Source organism: Takifugu rubripes, chromosome 14 (assembly GCF_901000725.2).
Source record: "Takifugu rubripes chromosome 14, fTakRub1.2, whole genome shotgun sequence".
Taxonomy (NCBI): domain Eukaryota; kingdom Metazoa; phylum Chordata; class Actinopteri; order Tetraodontiformes; family Tetraodontidae; genus Takifugu; species Takifugu rubripes.
Window position 1 is genome coordinate 7849477 of NC_042298.1, and position 23603 is coordinate 7873079.

At 42.9% G+C, this 23603-nt stretch overlaps 1 protein-coding gene across 2 annotated transcripts in view; it reads right to left on the reverse strand.

Moving 5' to 3' along the window:
• The window catches only part of nlgn3a (neuroligin 3a), a 104447-nt gene that overhangs the window by 71798 nt on the left and 9046 nt on the right, over window positions 1-23603 (reverse strand). The window contains exons 2-3 of one of the 2 annotated variants that reach the window (XM_003970478.3): window positions 7415-8093; window positions 6383-6442 (exon numbers count right to left, since the gene is read on the reverse strand). In XM_003970478.3, the coding sequence (XP_003970527.3) occupies window positions 6383-6442; window positions 7415-7880 (526 nt within the window). In that variant the 5' untranslated portion in view covers window positions 7881-8093. The remainder of the gene's footprint in view (window positions 1-6382; window positions 6443-7414; window positions 8094-23603) is intronic. The other variant, XM_029847277.1, reaches the window with a different exon arrangement.

Sequence of the window (23603 nt, forward strand, 5' to 3'; positions counted from 1 at the left end):
CTGCAAGACAGTGAGAACAGGGCCTTTTATTTTCCTATCAGCCGATGACATAAAAACGAATGAAGTCAGGGGGGTGTAAGGCCACACGATCTGTGGGTCACAATGTTGAATTAATGATAGTAGGACGCTAATTCAAGTTTCAGCCAACATGCTGAGCTATCTGCACATCTGCTCCTGGAATATTTTCAGATGGTCGTTGCAGTTTACTGGATAATCAATCGGATTTAATCCCAAAGATTGAATTTTTGAGTCTGACTTCATCAACAGTAGGGTAACAACCCCCCCCGGGACAGCTTTTACAGGCTGTGTCACCCTGCGGGCTACACGCTGACTTTATGTTGAAATCGACAACGATTCCTCGATGACTCTGTCGATACACCAGTGTCCTTCATTTTTCTGAATCAGATGCATGCTGAGGGCCTCCGTGGGAACATTCCCAACATCACTGCACCCTGGTGGCCTTTTCATACGCTGGACCAATTCAAAGACCATTAACCGTTCTACTTGAATTACACATCAACATTCAAGGTTGATGAACTCGAGATAAAAGGTAAACACTTAATATTAACACTAATATTCGCGCTAATCCCTGGCAGCTGGCTCAGAAAATGAGAGAAAATCAAAAGAAACGCTGAAAAAGTCAAGAGAAAGAACCCCCCCCCACTCCGATTTTAGCTGGAAAATAAACATTGTTTGTTTCTAACCTTGACTAAGAAATCCGTTTGAAGCCAATATTTGCTCTTTAACTCCGTTCATTTCATTTTGCTGCTCCTGTCAAGGTCAGTGGTTGTGGGAGAAACAGATTTTAATGCAGTCTGTGTTCATTGTGTTTACTGTGTTCCATTATGTTCTCTAATACATCTTTCGTGGTGCATTTCATGACAAACAGGAGCCTAAAAACAACACTGGTTTACTTGTACAGCTGTTTATTTTTTTGACCTGTCAAAAGTAAATATAATATTTTGTGGTTCTATAAAGTGAAGAATCGGCTTTTATAGAATAGTTTTATGAACGCTACAACCTCACCGGCGATGACTAGCACAACCACACTCACTCTCAGGTTATAGCCAGTATATTTCTATTTTATTGGAAGTTGTTTTACGTCCTCAGTCCCATATCGTCCCCGTTTGTAAATGCTTTGTTTTCTGATTTACAGGATGGGTTCTGTCTTTGCATGTCGCCTTGTAATATCGTATTGATCGTTACGTCTTCCATTTGAAAACGTCACTAAAGAGTTTGTGTGGATTGTAGGCTGATCGAAGGAGAGGGGATTTATAACCAGTCAAAGTAATTGGGAAATGTGACATTTTTAACATTTCCTTCATTTTGAGATGGAAACACTTGGATCGTAGCAACAAATGCCCTGAGAAATACCCAAACAGTCTCAAAAAGAGCAGCAGCACATTTAAAACCAATAAATTCGGCTCATCAGTGTGATAATGAGACAGTTTGAGCGCTGCGATGCAGTTGTCAGGTTGAGCTTCCCGCCTGCAGTAAAACAAAAGGCTTTCACCTGTTTCAACGGCCGTCTTAATGGCCCATTAACGATCCGGTTCCGGCGTCCTCTGCGTCATTGACATTGGGAAACAGTGAGCAGCACTGAGAGGTGGCGCTTGACACAGACACACGCAGGTTCTGACAGGGAAGCTCCCTCCCTTTAAAGTGGCTGAACTACGAACTCGTTTCTGCTCGCATCAAACGGCCAATCTGGAAAAAAATTGGTGAACATTTGACATTTGAGGGGCCCCAGCACCGGGCTTGAATCAGGATCTCAGGATAAGTGACGCCGCCTTGAGTGTAATGTAGGCAAAGGTGGAACGGATGAACAAATGTATTTGTATGTCAGGCCCCTGTCATTGGAAATTAGTGTTCCAAAGCAATGAAGAGATAAGAATTTAACCTGGTCATATTTATGCATCTGATGGACCTAATTATGCCACCAAGGGAAACAATTAGATAAAAATAATGTTTCTATCTTGCAAAGAAGCAGACAGACACAGGAATTGAGATGGCTTATACTCTGGAGACTTTTTGACTGAATCCAGAATTCACTCAATAGATCGTGTGAGGGCTAAATGTTAACTGCCTTTCCTTTGGTGGAAAAAAAGGTTCCCTGACAATAGATGGGCCTTGGAGTTAAATATCAGAAAGGTCAGAATGTGAAAAGGGACTTAGTGAAATGTGAAATGTTGCAGCCTTGACAATTTGGAGCAGTTATATTCAGTCTCTAATCCTCAGGTGGCCATTTCCAGGCACTCGGCGCTCTAAGTGCCTCAATCTGTCTGTACCCGTCTCCCCGCTCTCCCTGTCTCCTTCCCTCAATCTGTCTCTGGGTTAAGGGACAGCTTGGGAGAGAGACACGGGAGAGAATGATGGAGAACGCAGCTAAAAGGTTAAGGAGGCTGTAATCCTGCAGTAAAGGACAGCCAAAACTCACACTGCGCTTCAGCTGTTCCCAAAATAATAATAAAATAAATAAATAACAGGCGGCCAAGTTGTCTTTCTGCCCGTCTCCAGCTTGATGGAGGGGCACATTGGTGGAGACTGCACGACTTTGAGTATTATGGTGAGCGAAATCATTTTCCTACTTTGAATTCCTCGTGAACGTTTGATTTCAAAAACAAAAGAGTACGACAGGACATTGTAGTCGAAGGGTTCGAGCGTATCGCTGTTGCTTTTGTATGCACGGAGGCTTTTGTAACATGGGTAACACACTCCTGACGCTCTCTGCTGACAGTGATTAGCAGGAAGGCTTCACCATTTAAAGACTGGAGAGCATCACGCAAGCAGAGGACACATCTGAGTGGAACTGCTTCAGATTTCCTGAGGAACATTAAATCAGGTTTTTGCACTTTTTGTCAAAAAGGACACAAATTATGCGTGTTGTTGCTCAACCTTTAAGACCATCTTAAAGTGCACTTAGTAGTAGTAGACTTTGGGAGGAATCCAACTAGCGAGCCCTAAAAGCCCAACCAGAAGAAAAATAGAAGTTGTGTTCAATTTCAAGAAGGCCCTGGGGAGAGGACAGAACAGTGATATTGAGCCTCGGATTGACTGTGGAAGCTGTTCAACACAGCAGGGGGACTCTGAATGGGAACTTCCTGCTTAGGTCGCGCTTTGCATCTTAAATAAGAGCCCAGGCCAGATCTGACACTGGCCTGATACAGCCTTCGCCCAACTAGCCCCAACAAACCATCATGTCAGGTTATAGAAGCATTTTTTGGCTCAAACATGGACGTCTGCTGCGTTATGACACTGCACAGAATATTTGTTTTGTATGTTGCCACAGTGGCACACAGAGAGTAGCCCCCCCCCCCCTCCCCGAGGCTGGGTTGAGTCGCCCAACCGAAGCGATTACCACGGTGTGTTGCGGTTCGTAATGGCCCAGATGCAGTCTAACCAGGATTGGGGCCTCTTTCATGGTTTTCGCAGCCCTCGAGCATCCGAGGGTCGTCTGGTGACGGAATAATAACGTCTTGTTTCTGGTCTACAGGTTTGGCATCCAGTGGCTGTTCAGTGCCGGCATCAGGGTGAGCAACACGCGGCAGTCCGCTGCCCATGAGGGCCGCATAAGAACGGTAGCTGAACAGTCCGAGCTTGAACCGAATGTAGCGACAGGTATCGCTTCACTTGACTGAAATAGACCTATAGTGATGAATTTTGGCGTTACATGGGGGGAAAAGTGTTTCTCATGGGTGATGTGTCACATGGAGTGTGTGGGGGGCGACATGTTTTACAAACACATTACATTAAAAGAATAATTATAATACAATTACAATAATGTGCAAATTGTGAGAGGAGGTGGTGTTCGACATAGCGGGTGCACCTCATCACTGCAAGTCTGCCTCAATCAGGGTCACGTGAAGACAGCGCTCTTCAACCAATCCCTTTTGTTTGTCAAGCAAGTGAACAATGGAAGCCTCTTTTATAGATAAAGTCTAACCTCATCCCGGTTTGTCTGCACAAAATTGACCCTCCTAGAGCCAATAGCCCTCTGAGGTTGAGCGGCGCTTAGCGGCGCCCTGGCACATTATTACGCAGGCTCTTCACTCCATTCACCCCGAGCATGGGGAAAGAAAATGACGGTGATAATGCCACAGCTCCAGCATCCATACCTCTGTTATTTTGCAGCACTTTAAGGGCAGCTGAGGTTTGACCTGTTTGACTGCCTGTGTTCGACTGAAAGTGGAAGTGATTCTTTAAATTACAGCAACCCTCAATGATGCACATCAAACAGATAAGGAAACATATCCTTTTCCTCTGTCTTTTCCTCTGTCTTCATTCCTGGCTCCTTTTTTTTAGCAAGCTTATCTCCAAATTTAGCAGAGGAATCTAGCATTGCATTGCTAATGGAACCAAGTCAACCAAGAAGGTTCACAACCACTCTGCTAGCTTATAAAGATGTTTTTGCTAGATAGTCTCATCTAAAGGCTCCATAACAGCGAAATAACCCAGCACCCAAAAGTACTGAAACATGTCCAGCAAAACGACTCCTGCACTTTATTGGTTTTTATCCCGAGTTTTATACGTGCTGTGTATATCTGCGTTTCTTGTCAATCAAACCATCTTTTCTTTAAGAAAGTGACTTTAGCAAACCCAACCCAGGCATTTAACATTGCCAATAAGGTTGAGGAAGCGTCCAGCAACACCAGGTTTGAACCTCGCGTCTAATAACATGGAAGAAAAAGAGTGTAACACCACATATGATGCACCTCAGGCTGCTAAAAGATGATGCTGTTTTCTCACTTGTTAAGCACCAGCAGCACTGCTTCACAAGGTGCTTCATGCTATAAGAGGGTCAGCTCTCCCACAACTGCATTCTGTTGCTTGGCAACAATTATACAATTTTATCAGAGTGAAATAGCATAATTTGAGGTTTTTGGGTTTTTTTCCTGTAGAGGGTGTCACATTTGTGCAGCCTGCAGATGTGATTCTGGAGCCGCCATTACAACTGAACGTGCACAGTGTGTATGACTCTTCTGCTTTATACAGGCCCGTACTGGAAGCGCTGCAAGTTCAAATTGAAATGACATATAATACATAAATCATTATGGAAAATAGAAATTATGATAAAAACAGGAAGTGAAAAATTGGATTTTCAAGTTGCTTTAAATAGCCGTAGACGTTCCTTAGTGTCAAAAACATTTCGACAAAAGCAGAACACGCTTCGCAGACTGCTGCATTGCCCGAGAAGAAGAAATTATGCTTCATTTGCAATGTTAATTAAACTTAAGCCAAGATTAGAAGACCCAGTTCAAAAAAAAAGCTATTGATATAAAGAAAGAATTTCCAGTCTGATTGAAAAAATGCAACCTTTCTGTTTGTGCAGGGAGGAGGAACATGTGACTATCAGCTCTCTGCACACTAATGTGTCGCAAAAGCAACATGCGAAATGTATGATAAACCATTTTCTCATTACCAATCATGGGAAAGATAATTGAAAACTTTCAAGTGGAAGGGGAATATTAAAGAGATATTTCTGTGTACTTTCCACAACTGGGACTAATTCCGAATCAGAAGTGCCCGGAGGGCCAGTCTGTCTCCAGCAAAATTGCTTCAGCACAGCGGAATGAAGAAGAGCAGAGAGGGGCCAATAGTTGCCCGATGCCTCCATGGAAATCAAGCGTGCAGGTCTACCAGAAGCAGACAAATCGTTGGAGTGCGATGTGCTCAGGATCTCCAGATGAAAAAACTATCTGGATACTGTTTTCACCAGAGGGATGTAAGTTCCTCTTATGAAACTGGGCCATTTTTCTCTATTATTGGGGTTTGGTGAGAAGACTAATATTTGCCTCACCATGCAGGTTTGGAGTTGGGACTGATAGATACCAAATAAAAAAAAACAACAGGGTTGGGTGTTTTGTTGGCTGAAGGTTTTAACGTGTTGCTTTTGAGACAACCTTCGGATTAAAAGAGGAGCTGACGAACTGCATCTTCTAAAGTGACTTTATCCATCCGCCTAAATAAACATATAACACAATAACGTCACAGTTGAAACATTTACAGCACAGCAAATAAAATAAATAGACAATATTATTGGATGCGAGAATATTGCGTGACAGTAATTTGTGTTTATTATGGGACCCTTTTCACTCATTCCTGCACACACACACACACACACACACACACACACACACACACACACACACACACACACACACACACAGAGTGCATCGCCTAACTTATCTTCCGCACTCATGTCAAGGTTTATCTGAATCACCAGTCCCACGTTCATCCCAATTAGCGCTTTGATTTGGGAGTTGATAGCTGGTGATAATGGCAGCTTTGGAAGGAAGCACCCATCATTCTCCTTCCTCTTTCACTCCTTTAAATCCTCTTTCCTTTCATGAAGGCTTTTGCTCTTTCTTTTTTTTTTACATACCTCCTTTTCTACACATTTTCTTGTTGGGTTTCCTGGCACATTCCTTGGATATTCTTTTGACTGTAAAATGAATGGGAAAACTACAAAATAACAGCGAGATCTGGAGAAAGAGCCCATGTGACATGCAACAACTCTGAGTCAAATCCCCGACACCTCCCCACCCCACCCTCTGTTCCCACCTCCTCCCACCCTCCATCGACAACAAGAACAACAGAGGACCTGTGGAGAAACTGAGGTGTTGCTGCAGAAATATTCCAAAATGGTGGAATGTATTTGCTGCATCCTGGGACACAGGAAGCCCATATTCACATGCACTTCTATTTAAGACCCATTACATCCACACAGGTGGCAGAGGTTTGAATTATTATTGGGATTTGGAGTGGTTTATGAATCTGAATATTTCATGTCAAGCCATTTCCTTGTGTGGTTCTCCTGAAAAGAAAGGATGGGGGCTGTTTTCAGCCTCGATAGACCGTCTTTGTTTGCTTTCGCACAGAGTCCGCATTACCTTTTAGATTTGTGCAGACACCAGGAAGAGAAGGAGAGTAAAGGGTCTTACATAGGTCAGGCTGATGCCACAGGCCTCGCATGTACCAGACAGAATATTTCACCAACCCTACAGTTTTAGATCATTCACTTATGAGGCAGGCTGCTAATCGATAAGAGCTAATATCCCCAGGACAGTCAAGACAGTGAAGCTAGGAAGGTGCAGCAGGTATTTCCAATAGTTCCCTGTATCCCCCCTTCTTTTTGGTCATTTTTAGGGGTCAATAAGTGATTTTGTCATCAAAAGAGGAACCTCTAACAGTGGCATGGGAGGGGAGAGTTGATGAAAAGACTAATGAAAGTTCAAGTCAGGATGGGAGGTTGGGACAATGGACACGGACACAGCATGCGCCAGACGACAGGTCATGCTCTGCGCGAAATACAAAAGTGACGTAAAGTCTGAGAGGAAAAGGCAGAGTGGGAAGGAAGGCAGACAGAAGAGAGGAGGAGAGGTTTGGTTTCACCCTGTTTACTCGCCGCACTCACCATCCTCAGTCGGAACATAGATGTTTAGATAGAGACAATCCTCGTGCTGATCCTGTATGTAGGTGGTGACAATATCCAGGTTGAAGGTGAACCATATTGGCATCATGATCTCTGGCACAGCATTATGAATGTTTTGAGGGCAGACAGGAGCAAAGTGGGTGGCGTTCTTGATCCCGGACCAGGACGACGGAGGCTCTGGGGGCATGAAGCGTTTCTCTCCCACTGGAGAGGCGGCGTAGGGAACTCCCAGGTACTGGTCCACGGGTCCCAAAATCTCACTAGGCAGGGGCACCCGCACACCCCGGAGCTTCCCATACTGAGTGTTCACGGTGGGGTGGTAGTTCTGACCATTCGCAAAGCACCAGCAAAAACTCAATACCCAGAAGGACACGCCGAGTCCGACGCCACTCTGGGCGCCATGCCAGCTCTGTGAGGTGAGATGACTTCTCCTCAGAGAAAACCACATGGTCCTTGTAAGTGAGTCAAACGGCGAGTGACCAGCATACAAGCCGGGTTATTCTCTCAGCATAAGTGCAGGCAGCCTGGTCCAGCCACCTGAGGGACGGTCATCAGCAGCAGCAGGTGAGGACGGTGGTTTACAGTCGCGCGGATCCCTCTCAACGGCGAGGACACGGTTCACCGTCCTCCCTCTGTCGTTCGTCCAATCTTCTATCCAGTGCTGCAAGAGAAGAAGAGAGGAGAATTAATGGTATTTTCCCAACAGGTCACCCGTTTGCTCCCATTTTGTCAGGCCCCATTGTTGAGTTTGCTCGATCATGACATTCGGTCACAGCTCGAAAGAACACGACCCTGCTCTGTGGATCATCATCATCATCATCATCATCATCATCATCATCATCCATCCTCCGAACTAAAACCCCTAGTTTGGTCTGACATACTCAAAATGTCTGAGAGGACAAATGTCAAGATGTCTCCAACACACAATGACTCAGGGTTGTTCGATAAAGTTTTTCTTTACCCTTAAATTTCTAGATAAAGTCCTATTAAAGGCAGAATTGGAGTCTACCTGATCCTTTTGTTAAATTGTTTGTAGACTGCAATGACACTGCTATTTTAATTTATGAGGTAGCCCGGGCAACTCTGGTTGGACTCCGTTCAGAGCTTTTCTGACCAGGGTGAACTCTCATGGCAACATATGCTATTAATCAGCTCTAATATTCAATGATCAGCATTAGAGGCAAATCTGAAAAAAGTTTATGTTTATGGAATTGTCTGGAAGAACTAATCTTCACAGGTACTGGACCTCTGGTTGTAACAAGGCTTCTGCTTTGTTGAGAAGTTGTTGTGCTTCTGTCAAAAATGTTGCATTGTGGCAATCCACTAACAAGCCTGAGAAAATCAGCGCACAACTAACTTCAACAGGAAATGAAAATGTACTGAATGGAAATGAATGCGCTGACTCGCGTTTTAACAGATTTCTCTGTCCAAAAATCGAGACCGTGGGGGGTTCTGGAGCCGATCCCAGCAACCACCAGGCAAGCGGTAATGCGGAGCGAACAGGCCACCCTTCGATCACAGGGAACACAGAATAATAACTCTCACGCTCATACCCAAGACAATTTATTAGTCTCCAATCATGCAAATATGCCCCTAAAAAAGGCTGCGTGTCTGGAACTGAACTGGAACCTGCTGACATCAAGCACAGTGCACCTGCAGCTGAAACTATAACATCTGAAGCACTTCTGTAATGAAAGATTAAATATTTAACAGAATGTGGTTAAATATATGCAGAAATGCAAATGCAGCTTAGATCTACAGATCTGAAGTTTATTATTTTAGGCATTGTTGTTGCCCACTGTGCTGCTGAAAAAGAAGTAAATAAAAGAAAAACTTTTTGGAGCATCATGTATTTGCATCTGTACACAATGTTCAAAAGCTAATAAAAACAGATAAGGGAAGTCATTGCCTCTGTTCTCGACTTCATGTGAAACCTTATAATTGGGTATTTGGGGGTTTAGTAAAGCAGTTAATGGAAAATATGGTTTATGTGCTTTGACAGATGAGCCGACTTTGCTCCTTCCTCCTCCACATTTCACATGAAAAAAACGTGATACACTTCGTTCCGGATGCTGAACTCTATGTTCTGCTCTCCGGGTGGAGGTCCCCCCTCACCTGCACCACAGGACAGCTTCACCTAGGCACGTGAAGCTGCAGAGGCCAATCCTCTCTCTGGTTTAGGCTGAGGTATCACGGGATGCTTCCTTTGTATCCTCCCAGACGGCCACACTGTCTTACTCGCTACAAGGCTCGTGCCTTTATAGGATCACCATGAATTATTTAAACAAGGCTTTCTGCAGAGTAGGTTTGGTTCCTCTTCTTGTCACATGCTTTGACCCAGTTTGTGACAATACAGACGTAGTTTTTCTGTAGTTACATCAAATAAGTTATTTGCTTCTAAGCATTTATTAATCCTTCGCCTTCCTTACTCTTTACATTCTGCGACACATAGTCTGACTATTGTTCTTGGTTCTATAATGTAGCTGCAGAACACAAGCTAGTGCCACTGCAGTAGCCATCCCAGAATGAACAGACAGGTAAGACCCGTCTTCAGGACTGGTACAACGGGACAGATGGATGGACAGATAAGCAGACAATCCCTCCAGCTATGATCATTCTGTAGAAACACCTAAAACCGGTAAATAATACCCTTATTTGCAAGAGAATTTATAATTCCATAAATGTAATGCCCTATTTATCCTCCTGCATGCCTTTTTGGTGTGTACAGACATGAACAATGTAGTATCGAGATTTCATTTCCCTTGTTCTATTGTGTTTTGGGCACAAGCACAGCTGGAGGGGTGGTACGTAATGCCTGGGGTGACTGCACTGTAAATGCTAATCTACAGCCCCAGGGTAGAGCACAGGTACGAGTGACAGCACCTTCTCACAACGCCTGATCAATTTTCAATTTCTGCGGCTTAGTTTCCCCTGAGCCTCGTAAGGCAGCTGCTCTAATAACAATGAAAAAGAAAAGACAGCATTTAGAGGAGGTGTTGCTTTCCAAAATTACTGTGTAAATGATTCATAATCTATCCGCTGCCAGTGGATGGCCGCGAACCACAGAGAAGCCAAACCTGAGACCCCTGGAGGTGCCGCTGGTGTTCAGTAGCTTAGTGTGTTCACTCTGATTGTGGATTCCCATCAGGGAAAATGCACACACGGACATCCACCGTTTATCCTGTTTAGGACCAATGGATGAGATGAAAGGCTAAACGAAGCCTCACGGAATGCAGACGATGTTGCCAGATCTCTACATGGACAGAATCAACCCTTTTAATGTTGTAATACACTGAGTGAACTGGTAATTATAATGGTCATAAACCCAGATTTACTTCGCTAAAGTTTTGTATTTGTTGTATTTAGTGAAGATATGATTAAACCTATTTCCCCCTTTAAAACCTTCTTGGGATTTAATTCATCTTAGCCAACCTAAAAGCATTCAAATCATTTTTTTTTATTGCTAAACTGGTAAAACAGCTTCCAAACGTTTCTTTCCACATCACAAAATACAAGTTAAACATTCATTGCACAAAAATCATTCCAGGTTTTCTTTCTTTCCGTGATGGATTGTCTACATATAGGAGTACTTCTAATTTTGAATACGTATTGACTTGTTATTACAAAGGTTACAAGCACTTAACCTTTAATCTGGCACCTTTTTAAATGGTGTAAAAGTTTAACTGAAAGCAGTGTTCCAATTAGTCACAACTCTTGGGTCTCTCTCTGTATAAATCTACTATTATTGCTGGCTCCATACTCACACACCTGACCCCTGGCCCCACTTACTGCCTCAATTCAAAATCTGTATCTTCAGGATAACAAAGCCTGACTAATATGTTTGAATTCATGATGTATGGATCTTCTATCCACCATTGTTCTGGCCCTATCTTCCCTTCTCCTCCTCCTTAACATCACCAGGAGTGCTCAAGGTTTCTTCCTGTTATAAGGACGTTTTTCTGCAGCGCACTTAGAAATATTCTTGATTGTAACAGGCATTATATAATTAATGTTTAATATGGGTGAAATTACTCAAAGCTTAATACAAAAAGAATCAATAAAATCCTGGGGTCTTAAATACTAGTTCTTTATAATATGATAATAAAACATGCTTTATGACGTATGTATGATGAACCTGTTTCCAAATGGCTCTTTCCCCCAGCAACATGTTTTCTGCTGGAATTTTTTGCGTCCATCCGGACAAATGGCAGCTGAATAAGTGCGAAACGACTAATTCTGGCCGACGTACAAATACATCAGGTCAAACTTTTTTAATCAGGACACAGGAAGGACATGGGCTGCTGTGATAAAGTGTGTGTGTTTAGAGGACACAGCACAGAGGACTTCATCAGTCTCCCCTCCAGCGGCTCCTCAGAGGTCCTCTCTGCTCTGATCTCTCTACCTCCTGAAGCACTGCCAAGGGAGGAACGCAGAGTGAGAGAGATTGCAGGAGTTCTCCCTCATCATCCCAGAAATATTGATTGTCTCATCACTGTGGCCTTGCAGCCCATAATAAATACAACAGGGTTGATGGAGGCAGAGAAGGAGGAGTGCAGGACGAGGAGGAGGTGCTGCTCTCTGTCTAAAGGGGGTGCTGGGTCGTTAATGCAAAACGACTATCTGAAATGTATTAATTCTCCAATTCATTTAGGTTTTCTTTGAGGCACACACACACAAGGGCAGAGAGGTTTGATCTCATGCAGCAGAAGCAGAAAAGCTTTTGTGCCTTTGTATCATATGACATCATGATGCGAAGGAGCCGTTCCCCTCAGATCTGCCTCCGCTCACTGTGCAACACTCCCTTTAAATTATCCTGCACTTCACTATTTTACATTTCTGAGGTTTTTTTTGGTAGTTATGAAAAGTATATGATTTTTGTCATCATGCCAAATCGTGGCAGTGGTCCAGCTGTGGTTTTAGCAGCCTTCATGTGCAAATCATTTACTTTCCTTCTGGAGCCTGAAAGCAGCATTTTCCGAGGCTTCGGCCTCTTCCACCAGTGGGAATGACTGCTGTGCACTGTTTCTTGATGGGTATCTATTGTTTTGGCCCTCTTTCGATATCGGATCCCCAGCACCCATTGGCAGGCAGCTCGACTTTTGTGAATTATACATAAAAATCTGTGGAGGCAACTTCAGCCTCTCAAGCTCCACTTGAAGAACTGATGGGCTCTCCAACAAGAGCTACACCAGTTATTTCTGAGTTGGATTTTATTATAACCTCATCATCCACATTCTTCGGTCCATTGGCCCCCGCTAATCACAACTCAGTGGTAAAACACATATGGATCCTACTCATTAAAAAGAAAATAGGCACATATTTCATACTGCTTAAATTAGTTCTATACACGCAGCAGGTGTATTTACTAGGATTCTTTGTTCTTTAACAGCAGAGTAAAAACTCTGTATTTAATAAAAGTCTAGAGCTATAACCAGTAACAGGTCTGAGTAGAGGGAGCTATCACGAATTGGAACGTTTTTCTAACGTAGACACAAGCAAAAGACAAGCAAAATAGAGGAAAGTGGCAGCAGGTTCTCAGAGGGTTATCTCAGCTGAACTCCTAATAAAGTGTGAGGAGAGAAGGAAGAGCTTAATTTACTGCCTTCGACTTCCCATTTGTGCTCAAGAAATCTAACAATCTGCATCAGTTCCAGGGTTCCATTTGGGACAAACACTCATCTTGTGATTGGATTACTCTCTGCCTAGCGGGTGTCAATAACATGTAAATTCTCTGCCTGCACGTGTTCTTTTCACACAGGAAAATGTGGGTTTTTCAACGTGGCTAAATCAATGCTGAACACACACATTCTCTACGAGCACTTTCTCTTTATCTCCTGTAAGCTCGTGGGCTTCACAAACAACAGCACGTCGCAGTGAATCAAGGCGACTGGCATGTTTCAGTCGCAGCGTTTACAAAATCCCCAAATCAAACCTCAGCTTCGTCAGACTCCTGCTGGGAAACTGCCTCTGTAAGAGCCAGAGACGAGGGTCCACTCTTCCATTCTTCTCATGGCTTCGCAGTCATTACTACTGAAGCAACTTGGCATTAAATCAAGGACTGATAATCACCAAAGCGATGTTGTCATATTTTCAAAGAAGTGAAAATGGAGGTGTTGCAGGTTGCCATGGCTACCTGGCTCGCTACCCCTCCCCACCAAAGATGCCACAGGCACACAGATGTGTGTGAGTGTGTGTGTGTGTGTGTGTGGGGGGGGGGGGGCAAAGAATGATACGGTATGATACATTTTGAGATTCAGGTGCATATTGAAGCACAGATTTTTGCATCAGATCTTTCTCATCTTCCTCCTCTGTAAGAGCGATCAAGACCAGGTGTGTTTCAACCAGAAGAGAAGCACTAGTTGTGCATGATCAATGATCTCAACCTCATATTTCTCTCTCATTTCTTTGCTGGATTTGGTGTGTGTAGTTTTGTGTGTGTAGTGTGTACGTTTGTGCCTGAATCACACAACCCTGGTAAGATGTTACCTTTTGGCACGTGGTCAACAAAGACGCCTGTTCATGATCTCAAGTGTCAGCTGAAGAAGTTCTTGCACTCTTCTTTTCAGCGTCTGCCTCAGCCTCCAAGAGGCATCTTCAACATCACAATGACACAAAACATCTTGTAGAAACTACAAGGCTTTTCCAGTCAATGTCTGTAATCAGTTTCCCCGATCCTTCATCAAATCAGCTCAGTCTGTTCGTGAACATTGAGCCAGCATAAGGTTGTCCTAATATTCAGTTTGCTGGCCCTTTTATCAGACAATTTCTAAAAGTGCTAAATCTCGATCAGGTCATCCTTGAGTGTTTGCAGTCAATTCAATTTGGATATTGAAGGGTTTCGTAATGATTTACCTTCCAAAACTGGATCCTTCCATCCTTAAGAGCAAGTTGATTTTTTTAGGAGAAAAATACTTCATCATGCCATTCTCGTGACTTTTGCAACCTTGGATGATTAAAACGCCACCATGACCATTGCCTTTAACCTTTTTGACCTACTGTATTTGCCTTGAGTATCCTCATCCTCAATCAGTCTGAATGAATCTGCAATTTTAAAAAAAAAGCCTCTTCAGAATATTCTAGAAACACCACCAGTCAGAAAAATGGGACATGAGAAGCGACAGGCCCCTTTACCAAGTTCTGAACATCACTATTTGAAAAAACATACTTCTGGAATTAAACTTTAGAGTAAACAAACATGTTAAGATTAAGAAAACAGATTAAATTTAAACTAAAAATTCAATTAAAACAATCCAACCCTTAAGACTCAATTCTTAGACTGCAGATTGCCTCTAAAATCTAATTCATTAATCACTGAGTCAGAGTGACATGCTCATTACTGCATAAACCAAAGGACATGCTACCAAGATCAAGGTCAGAGCCAAATATTTATTCAGGTGCAGACTGTAAAACAGCAGCTCTGGGTTGGCGAGCCACTCTCGCTCCGTCTGTGTGTTGAGTCTTTGTCTGGAGCTGGTGTCAGATATGGTTTGAGCAGCGACATGAAACATGAACTACGCAAAGCTAAAAGTATATTAATCAAGGCTAAATGATTCAATTAGACCAAACAGAATAACCGGGCAGGTAAAAAAGACAAATGCAGAAATTTCCCCAACAGTTCATCATTCTAACTCCTATTGATCCACCGCAGACTCCCACTAGACACTCCTACTGGAAAAAACTCAAAGTAGCTAATCACTCAAGTAGCCCACAGGGATTGTTTGAGAAACCACTGGAGTAAGTATTGTGTTGGCCAGTCCTCCCCTATGTAAACACATTATCTGCCCTCCTACACATGTCAGCTGTGGACGGCACGTTTTGTGCTTCCATCACACTGCTGACATATTTTCTTTGTACTGATCTGATGCTGGAACAAAAGAGCATCAGATAATGCCTCATCTTCAGAAAACATCACTGATCACAGACAAAAGAATTCCAACTCCAATTGGCGAGTTGTGGCGTTACAGTTTTTCATCGTGTGAAACTAGCTGGTGTTCCACAATTAGACCTTTTATCAGACTCTGGTGATCACCATTAAAGCCCAACAGTTACAATTGTTTTATGGACGTCCATAAAAACGTGGTTTTCGGTTTAAGGCCAAATATGAAATGTCCCCAAGCTAACGAGCTGGATGTGCTGAAAATAGTGCCACGGTGGAGGGGCGATGTGCTAGAGCCTGTCACCACTTGGTTCCAACCGCTCTGATCCCAGCGAAGTGTCAGTGTTTAGCTGAAGCTTGTGCATTTATAGCGTTATAAATTTACACTTTAACAAGTTGCCGAGATCATCCATCTGTGAGGAAGCCACACTTCGCAGCACATGTGAAACGAGGCTGAATTCCTCGAGAATCTCTGCTTGAGAATTCAGCAGACGTCGCTCTCAGGGTCTCCTCCGGCTTATAAAGCAGAGGAGGACCCTGACAGAATATGGTACGGGAAAGCTGACCACAGCTGGAGAGACACTACATGTAAAAGCACGTCCATCAAATTTTATCACAATCACTTTGTGACGAATATTGACCGGTTATTACCCCTTCAAAGAGCTTTGAATGGATCCTTTACCATTTAAACTTTCCGATATAATCTACAGCAATATGCAGACAACCAGACAACAAGTTGACAGACGTGAGAAGGGAAACATTTTTCTCGAAGCAGCTATTAACACTTCAGAGGAACATGAAGCTGAACGACAGGTTTGCGCGGAGTTAATTGAGGTCTGCCTGGTAATTACAGCAGGGACTTGATCTCCCACAATGCCAGTCCAGAGTTCATAGATGTTGCTTTATAACGTCTTAGATGGAACAGGTAATACGACTGGTACCGACTCTTCCACTCTGGGTTAAAGAGGACATTCAGACTTTGCTGATATGCAAATGCAAACATGCAGCTATGCAGCCATTTAAAAGGAGGTAAACAGATCCTTAAAGGTCTTAAAAGCATCGTCCTACACCTGCCTTGACTTGCTAATGTTCACTTTTATGTTAGCATGGCGGTATTTTTCTTCTTTTAGGTGTTTCTTTGTGTTATAAGGATTCCTAAAATTATTTCTATTGATTACTATTTGATTGTTGGGATTATTGTGCGATTCCATCATTTCGTGTCACGTTTTCTTATACTGTGGTAGTGAGTTGGATTTTGTCAAGGTTACAGAACCAAATTCTTGCAACCAAATATCTCCACTGTTGGAACCGAAGTAAAACCCAAACAGGAGCCTTCTCCCGTCACGTAAAATCTGAGAATCTGAATTGCTGATCATCCCTAAGACAACACTCAAGCCAGCCTTGGACCTGCTGTGTGTAATTCAACACTTTCATCCACTACATTTTAAATTAAGCTTTCAGCAGACAGCGATTAAAAATTGACGTCTTCTTGTCCGGCTGAACATGGCATGATTTTTTTTTTTTTTTTTGCGGCAGCACAATGAAAGCTGTGGAGTAATATCACAGCTTTGTGCGTTAGCACGTAGGCCGTGCACATAGATTATGTGTCCACAATATAATAAATTAAATGATGCACTTAATTTACAGTAAGTAGGCTGATGCTCTCCTTGAAAAGTGACAGGTCAGCTTGGAAAAAAAAATCCACATAAAAATACATACATCAAACTCAAACATGACCCAGATGTTGCCTTTAAAATTAATGAGCTAATAAAGCCTTGAGTGCATTAACATTTTTGGAGCAATGTGGTATATCTGTTATATCTAATGTAGGAACATAAATTACTTTGCTCTGATCTAAACCTCCTGTCTTGCTCTTGCAGGCTCTCCTTTCTCCCCTTTAAAAGCACATGCTTGTTGTTTACCCTTTCCCCCCCGAAATGCTCTAAAAGCAGAAGGTGTTACCGAGCACAGCAGAAACCTCTAGCACATTGTTTTCTTTTCAAAGAGTTTGACGGTGCGTCTTTTTGACAGAATATTCAGACAAATGCTAAAAGCACGCGAGTTGAGTGAAGCTATTGACATGCAAATGCCTGGTGGTTGCACAGAGTGAGAGGTGCCAGAGTGTATTGTCGTGTGACAAGCAAAATTTCTGAATACGCAGCTGAAAGCCAAGACGTAGAGGAGTGTACTTGACTCAGTCTAGCAACAACATCTATTTTTCATCGGGGCAACCAGGACACATTTAATTCAGAGGCATTATGGTCCTGGCCATATTTCCAGGGCAGGGCTGGACTGTATGCTGCTGTAAATTTTACAGGAGTAATTATGCGTCAAACTGACCCAAACGCCATATGCTTTTAACTAAAGGTCAACAGTAAGCAGCAGTGCAGGCATGCTTGATTACTATGTATATCACCACGTCAAAAAAGATGCTGCTGCACTAATGAGAGGGTGACCTTCATCCTCGCCACGAACAGAAGCCAAACAAACACATGTTGCACCACATGGCCTCTGTCCACCATTAAAATAAGGCCTTTAAGTGATTCATCAAGGTGCAAAAGGTCTGCAAAATCCACAAGCTGCTCCCAAAGTCATGTTTTCATATTCATGTTCCCCTCTTATTGCAGTAACTTTGCTCAATAATTAGGGCGGGAATTAAGTACCTTCCTTAGATATGAAATATCACTGTGGTAAAGATGGAAACAGATATCTTAAAGGACAGTAAGTTGCACTGTTTTCTGTTTTTTTTTGTTCCGTGATTAGCCTGTCCTGCTACTTGTGTGCCAGTATAAGACTAATTCCATAGTACAGTAAATTTCTATGAATCTTCATTCAAAAATATAAGACTTCCAGAAACGTAACAAAATCTGTGGAGAAACAATTCCAGGAAATGCCATATACCGGTAAATGTTTATGTGCTGTGTGAAAACTGAGTCTTACAGCTAATGTACGACAATAAATTTGTGAAATGTTGCAATTCACGGTTAGTCAAATGGAAGAACTATTCAGGTCATGATTGTGGTGCTATTATTTGACATACAATGTCAAATAAAAGTCACTCAAAACTGGACAAGTAGGTCAGGAATTCTGAGCCAAGAGCTGAAGCTGCTGCTGAATATTTCATACGCCGTCATTGCCCACATCACCCACAGATGGCTGCGGAGAAATGATGCAATACTGAGTAAAAAATGATGTGTTGATCATCTCCAAGAGCCAATTAACCAAGCCACTAACTGAAAGATTTCAAAAATGTCAAGTTATCATCAGGATCTGCTTTTCACCAATCCGTCTCAAGCTAACGGCTGTAATCCTGATGGGTCGCGAGGGCAAAATTATCATCACACTGTAAAAATCCTGTCAATTTTATGCGATGAAATAAAACAATGTGAAAAATTTAATCCTCACTTCTTTCATTTCATGCTCAATGAGCAATCCACATTTAAAACTATGACAGTTGGGAAAAAGTCATTGTGGTGCAGGCATTTACATCTCAATTGATCCACATTATGCCTTAATTCAGAGTGGCAGCCAGGTGGATTTAGGTGGAGATGTAGAGGGATTAGTGAGGCGCTATCAATCACCACAACTGAACCACCCCCTAAACCAGAACTATCACAGCTTCCATTCTTATTTTCTCACTCATTCTTCCCACTGACAGTGAAGGGAAAACCAATCATGCCCCTGCAGGCCACACTGAAGTTCACACATTATTCAAATTTAAAACAAAATCTGGTTTATCCACAAGTTTTGGAAAACTAGTGTCGACTTAAAAGGGCCTGATTGAGGTAAGGACACTCAATCGGCATAGCTGAAATTGCTGAAACAGCTGTTTTCCCCATCCGGCCCTCCCAGTTGTCAGTTTAGGAAAGCGGCCGCCCGACTCTGCTCCTTGCACACTCACGCTGATATTCGTGATATTATTAGAAAAGCCAGATGATCCAGATGATGATGAGCTCCCAGGGACATTTTAAATGACAGCACCATTTCTACAAGGAGCCAGGGCCAATTTATTTTAGGCTGCCTTCATAAATTATTTATAAAGTGTTTATTATAATTATTATCATAAATCATTCCAAGCTTTTTTATTCATTTGTATGGGAGAGCCACATGCCAGCTCACTGAGGTAAGTTTGCGCTTTTTCCAAGGTACTGAAACATCATAATACAAGTTAATTTATTGTAAGAAGCTTAATTATGACTATAATTGTTGACTTTATTGGAATCTTAAAATGGTGAAACATTAGAGGAAGCAGTAAGGGCACGGCTGTGGAGACACACGTCAATATGATTGTGACGTGAAGGAGGAACACCGTATCCTGACAACAATCCTTTTGGCTCACCGCAGCAGACGTGTCCACTCTGCATTCAATTCGTCTAATCCCGTCTGAGAGCATATCTCGAATGTCAGGCTTCTTCCTAAATTGGCTCATGTTCTGGGTGATTGATTAAAGTACTGTATCCTGGCTGTATCAGACCACCCTGAACTTTCTGCCAATCCTATTAGGTAATGCATCCCATGTTACTTTGCTGGATGCAGGGAGTGCACGTCCACCCCTGCAGACACCCCCTTATCTGTCTGTAAGAAATGCAGAGATCAGTTGTGCTTATGTCTACTCTAGTACAACGTGGAGGGGTGTAGAATTGGAAATTGGTAATTCAACAATACTGCAAATTTGTCTCCATTTACTTTGGAAACTATACAACAAGTGGGTGGAGACAAATATAAAGATGAGTAGATAAAAGGATCATTTTAATCAGTGGCAAATTCTGGTACCAACAGATTAAAAATGATTGTATTTTGACCAAAATGATTGTACGCAGCCAATTCACAGACTGACGTGGGTTAGGTCTGGTTGTTATAGCACAGTTTTACCTTAAATGAGTCAAAGAGAAGGGTGAAAAAAGCACCTCTTTAGAAAGGCGCTATGTTGTGTGTTGATTGGCTGTAAATAAACTTGTGAGATGACACAAACACAAGAAAAAAGGATCAATATCTGAAACACAACTCAAGTCTTTATTTAAAAAAGGGCGGATGTGTACAAAACACAATAATTATTTTAAGCCTGGCGGGGCGGACGTTAGCTTTAAATTATTTAAAACAAATCAAATACATAACTCACTCCTACAAACCAAAAAGATACTGTATATTCCAAACAATGCATTATGTATATTCCCCAGGCCCACCCCCAACAACATCCTTCAGAGGAAACAGGTAGAGGCGCATTCATCTCCCAACAGTCTGGCAAACGGGGCAACATAATTCATCACAGCATTCATTCAGCAAATCTGACTTTATCACCAGAGCAGAGCAGTGAGCGTAACAATACACCCCGCCGTCCCCGTTTCTGCTGTTAGTGTTTAAAAGATGCTGCAGAAACACACCAGAGCCTCCTGACTTTGAGCGCACAATATGGGTATAATTCATGCGTTTTATTATCCCAGTAGCACCCCCACCCAGGGCACTGCACAGAGCGGGGTGTGAGAAAAGGTCGCCCTCTGGATTTTAGTGCTGACGCCTGAATCCTAGACACTACACTTACAGTGTCTCCTACAGGACATCATTCAAACACACCAGCACCACAAAGGCCACGAGACAATAGTAGGCCACTACGTTCTAAACACACTGGGAGACAGGAGCTCCACTCAAGGTCATACAGGTGCCTTGTACTGTATGTACAGGGTTGTACAGCTTATATAGCGTAGAAAAAGGCACAGTAGGAATGCTCTACAAAAGCACTGCTCTGTGTGAATTAATATCCAATTTGTCTTCTTCCAGCAGTAAAAAGCATTGATTGCAGGCAAGACTAAAAGTAGGCCATGTCCAACGACTGCAGGCAGATTTGGCCGCAGGTTGTCTACACTTCCTCAAAAACTGCAAACAACACACACCACACACTCCTTCTCCCTTCCTATTCTGTGCCGACCTTGCAGCTGAAAAAGAAGCCCAGAGCGATAACAAGGCCCACCAAAAGAATGTGCACATATGCTGTTCTGTCATGCTGCAGCATTTTCAAATCAATGTCTCTCCTGTTCTCTCCAATTGCCTCTTTTTAATAAAAGAATTTTATGTCTTTTTGTATCTTTCATTAGCTACCAGGGGGTGTCCTCTAACATCTGGATGGCAGCAGGCTTGAGTGAAAAGTCACATCGTATCCTGCTACACAAATGTAACTTGAAGGCACATCATTTATTCATCGAACTGCTGACATCCAAACCATGCCCTAAACGGCAACACTTTAAAACTATTCCTCTGTGCCTGAGCTACGCTGATACACATGCAAAGAGATGGAGGCTCACAAAGGGAGGAGAACTTCATGTTCTTTTAACGGGGCACGAGCAAAGACGAGCGCATACAAGCAGGCGATTGTTGTTGCTTCGCCCAAAAGCCTCAGAGCCTGTGCGAAATACGAGCCCGGCGGCCGATACGCCCCCTACGCCTGATGTGAAATATGAGCAGATCTCACTGCAGTGTTCAAGAAAAGTCCCAACAGCTAACACGTCCCTTGTTACCAATGGTGGGGAGCTGATAGCCTGGTATGCATGTATCCTAACGTGGGTGAGTGTATGGGTCCGCGTGTGGGTGATTTTTATTGTCCTTTTTTATGTTCTATCAGTTGGTGCTAACAATAAATGGATGAGATAAATCATCGGAGGTTTTTCCCACTCAGAGACAGCGGCGACACTCCAAGTTCTTCCCCATGTAATCGCTTCTATCTTGCGACAGCGCGTCTGCATCTAGGCTCCCAGGATCAAGGCAGGCATGATCATAATAACTGTCCTCTAAATCCACAGGATCGACACAAGTTGTGGATAATTTTTTTATTGAGAGCACAGAGCTGCCTCCATGCAGGATTAGGTACTTTAGATCCAGCGATAAGAGACGGGCCTTCTTTATTTGTCTCCCAACTGCTGCGTTGCTTTTGGTGAAACCGCTGCCGTGTGCTGTCTCCCTGGGGGGTACAGATGCTAATCAAAGACCTGTCTTTGTCCAACAATCTATAAAATGCCACCACAAAACATGAGAAGGAGCAAAAATCAATAACAAACAATTTGCCCAATTCTCAAAGTGATTACAGCACATTAGATATTAGGTCACACATTTTTAGTGGATGTGTGTTTCTATGCTACGTGTTTCAGGAACTTAGATTCCTCCTGCCCAGAATTCCTTGGTGACTTTCCTCTCTTCCTATCAATATCTGTGGCAGTGGCTGCCAGTAGATTAGGTAGTGTTGGGTGCCCAAGGCTGTAAATCTGGGCCAGGGGTTGTGTGGGATGCTCAGATAAATGGGTTGGGCTTTGTTTCATTGCAACACAGCATGTCTTAACTTCTTGCCTCTGCTGGGGATTTACAAAATTTGCTACTGTCCTTGGGCCCCTCTCTGGAACAGCAACTGACTCGGGTTGGAGCCTGTCCTACAACCCAAAGATTACAAAAAAGAGTCAACACTGGGTCCATGTTCTATTGTTTTGGCAGCTTTTAATCTGAAGCAGCATTTTTTTTTTCTGTGTGTGTTTGTGTGTGTGCGTGTGTGTGTGTTTGGGGGGGTTGCTAGTCTCAGCTTGAAAGGGAAACTGAGGATTTTCATTTAACCCAATTTGCAGCGTTCTTTCACACTCTACCAGACAATTAAATGCAGAGTCCACATCCTCCGACAGAGGACACGCCTCTGTCGGGGCTTCAGCTCAGGCCCTTTGCTAATGGATTCGACAGAGAAGACCTTTACGTGTGATGTGATGCAGCAGTCTGTTGTTTGTGTGCAGCAAACCATCGGCAAAAATCAAAAAATAAACGGGCTGCCGAGACCCCAAACTACAATTGTCCCTAAGGATACATGTCACATTTTGGGACGCCTTTTGTGATGCATTTTTTCCATTCATGCTTCATAATGTGTTTTCTCAGAGAGCACAGTGGGTGTCAGGTATAGATTCTTTTTATTTAACATGTGAATCCCTTGGATAAATCACACGGCTATGCAGGAGCAGGAGGAAGGATGTGTGTGGGTGCAGCTGTTGCTGTAAGTGTGTCGAAACCTTTGAACAGCAAGGAAAAGATATTTCTGGCCATTTGCTATAGTTTTGATGCTATAAAGACTGTAAAGTACCCCTGCTTATCTTTACATTTAAATTTGTGCTTTATGTCTTGTGCAGTCCAGAGGTGCCAGAATCAAAAAGCCTCATTTCTGTTCCCGGATTGTTCTAAATCCTTGGCAGTAGCTAGTCACTCTGTTAAATAACATTAAATAGATCAGGGACAAAAATGTAGTAAATGTGTCAATTTGCTTATATAATGACATTA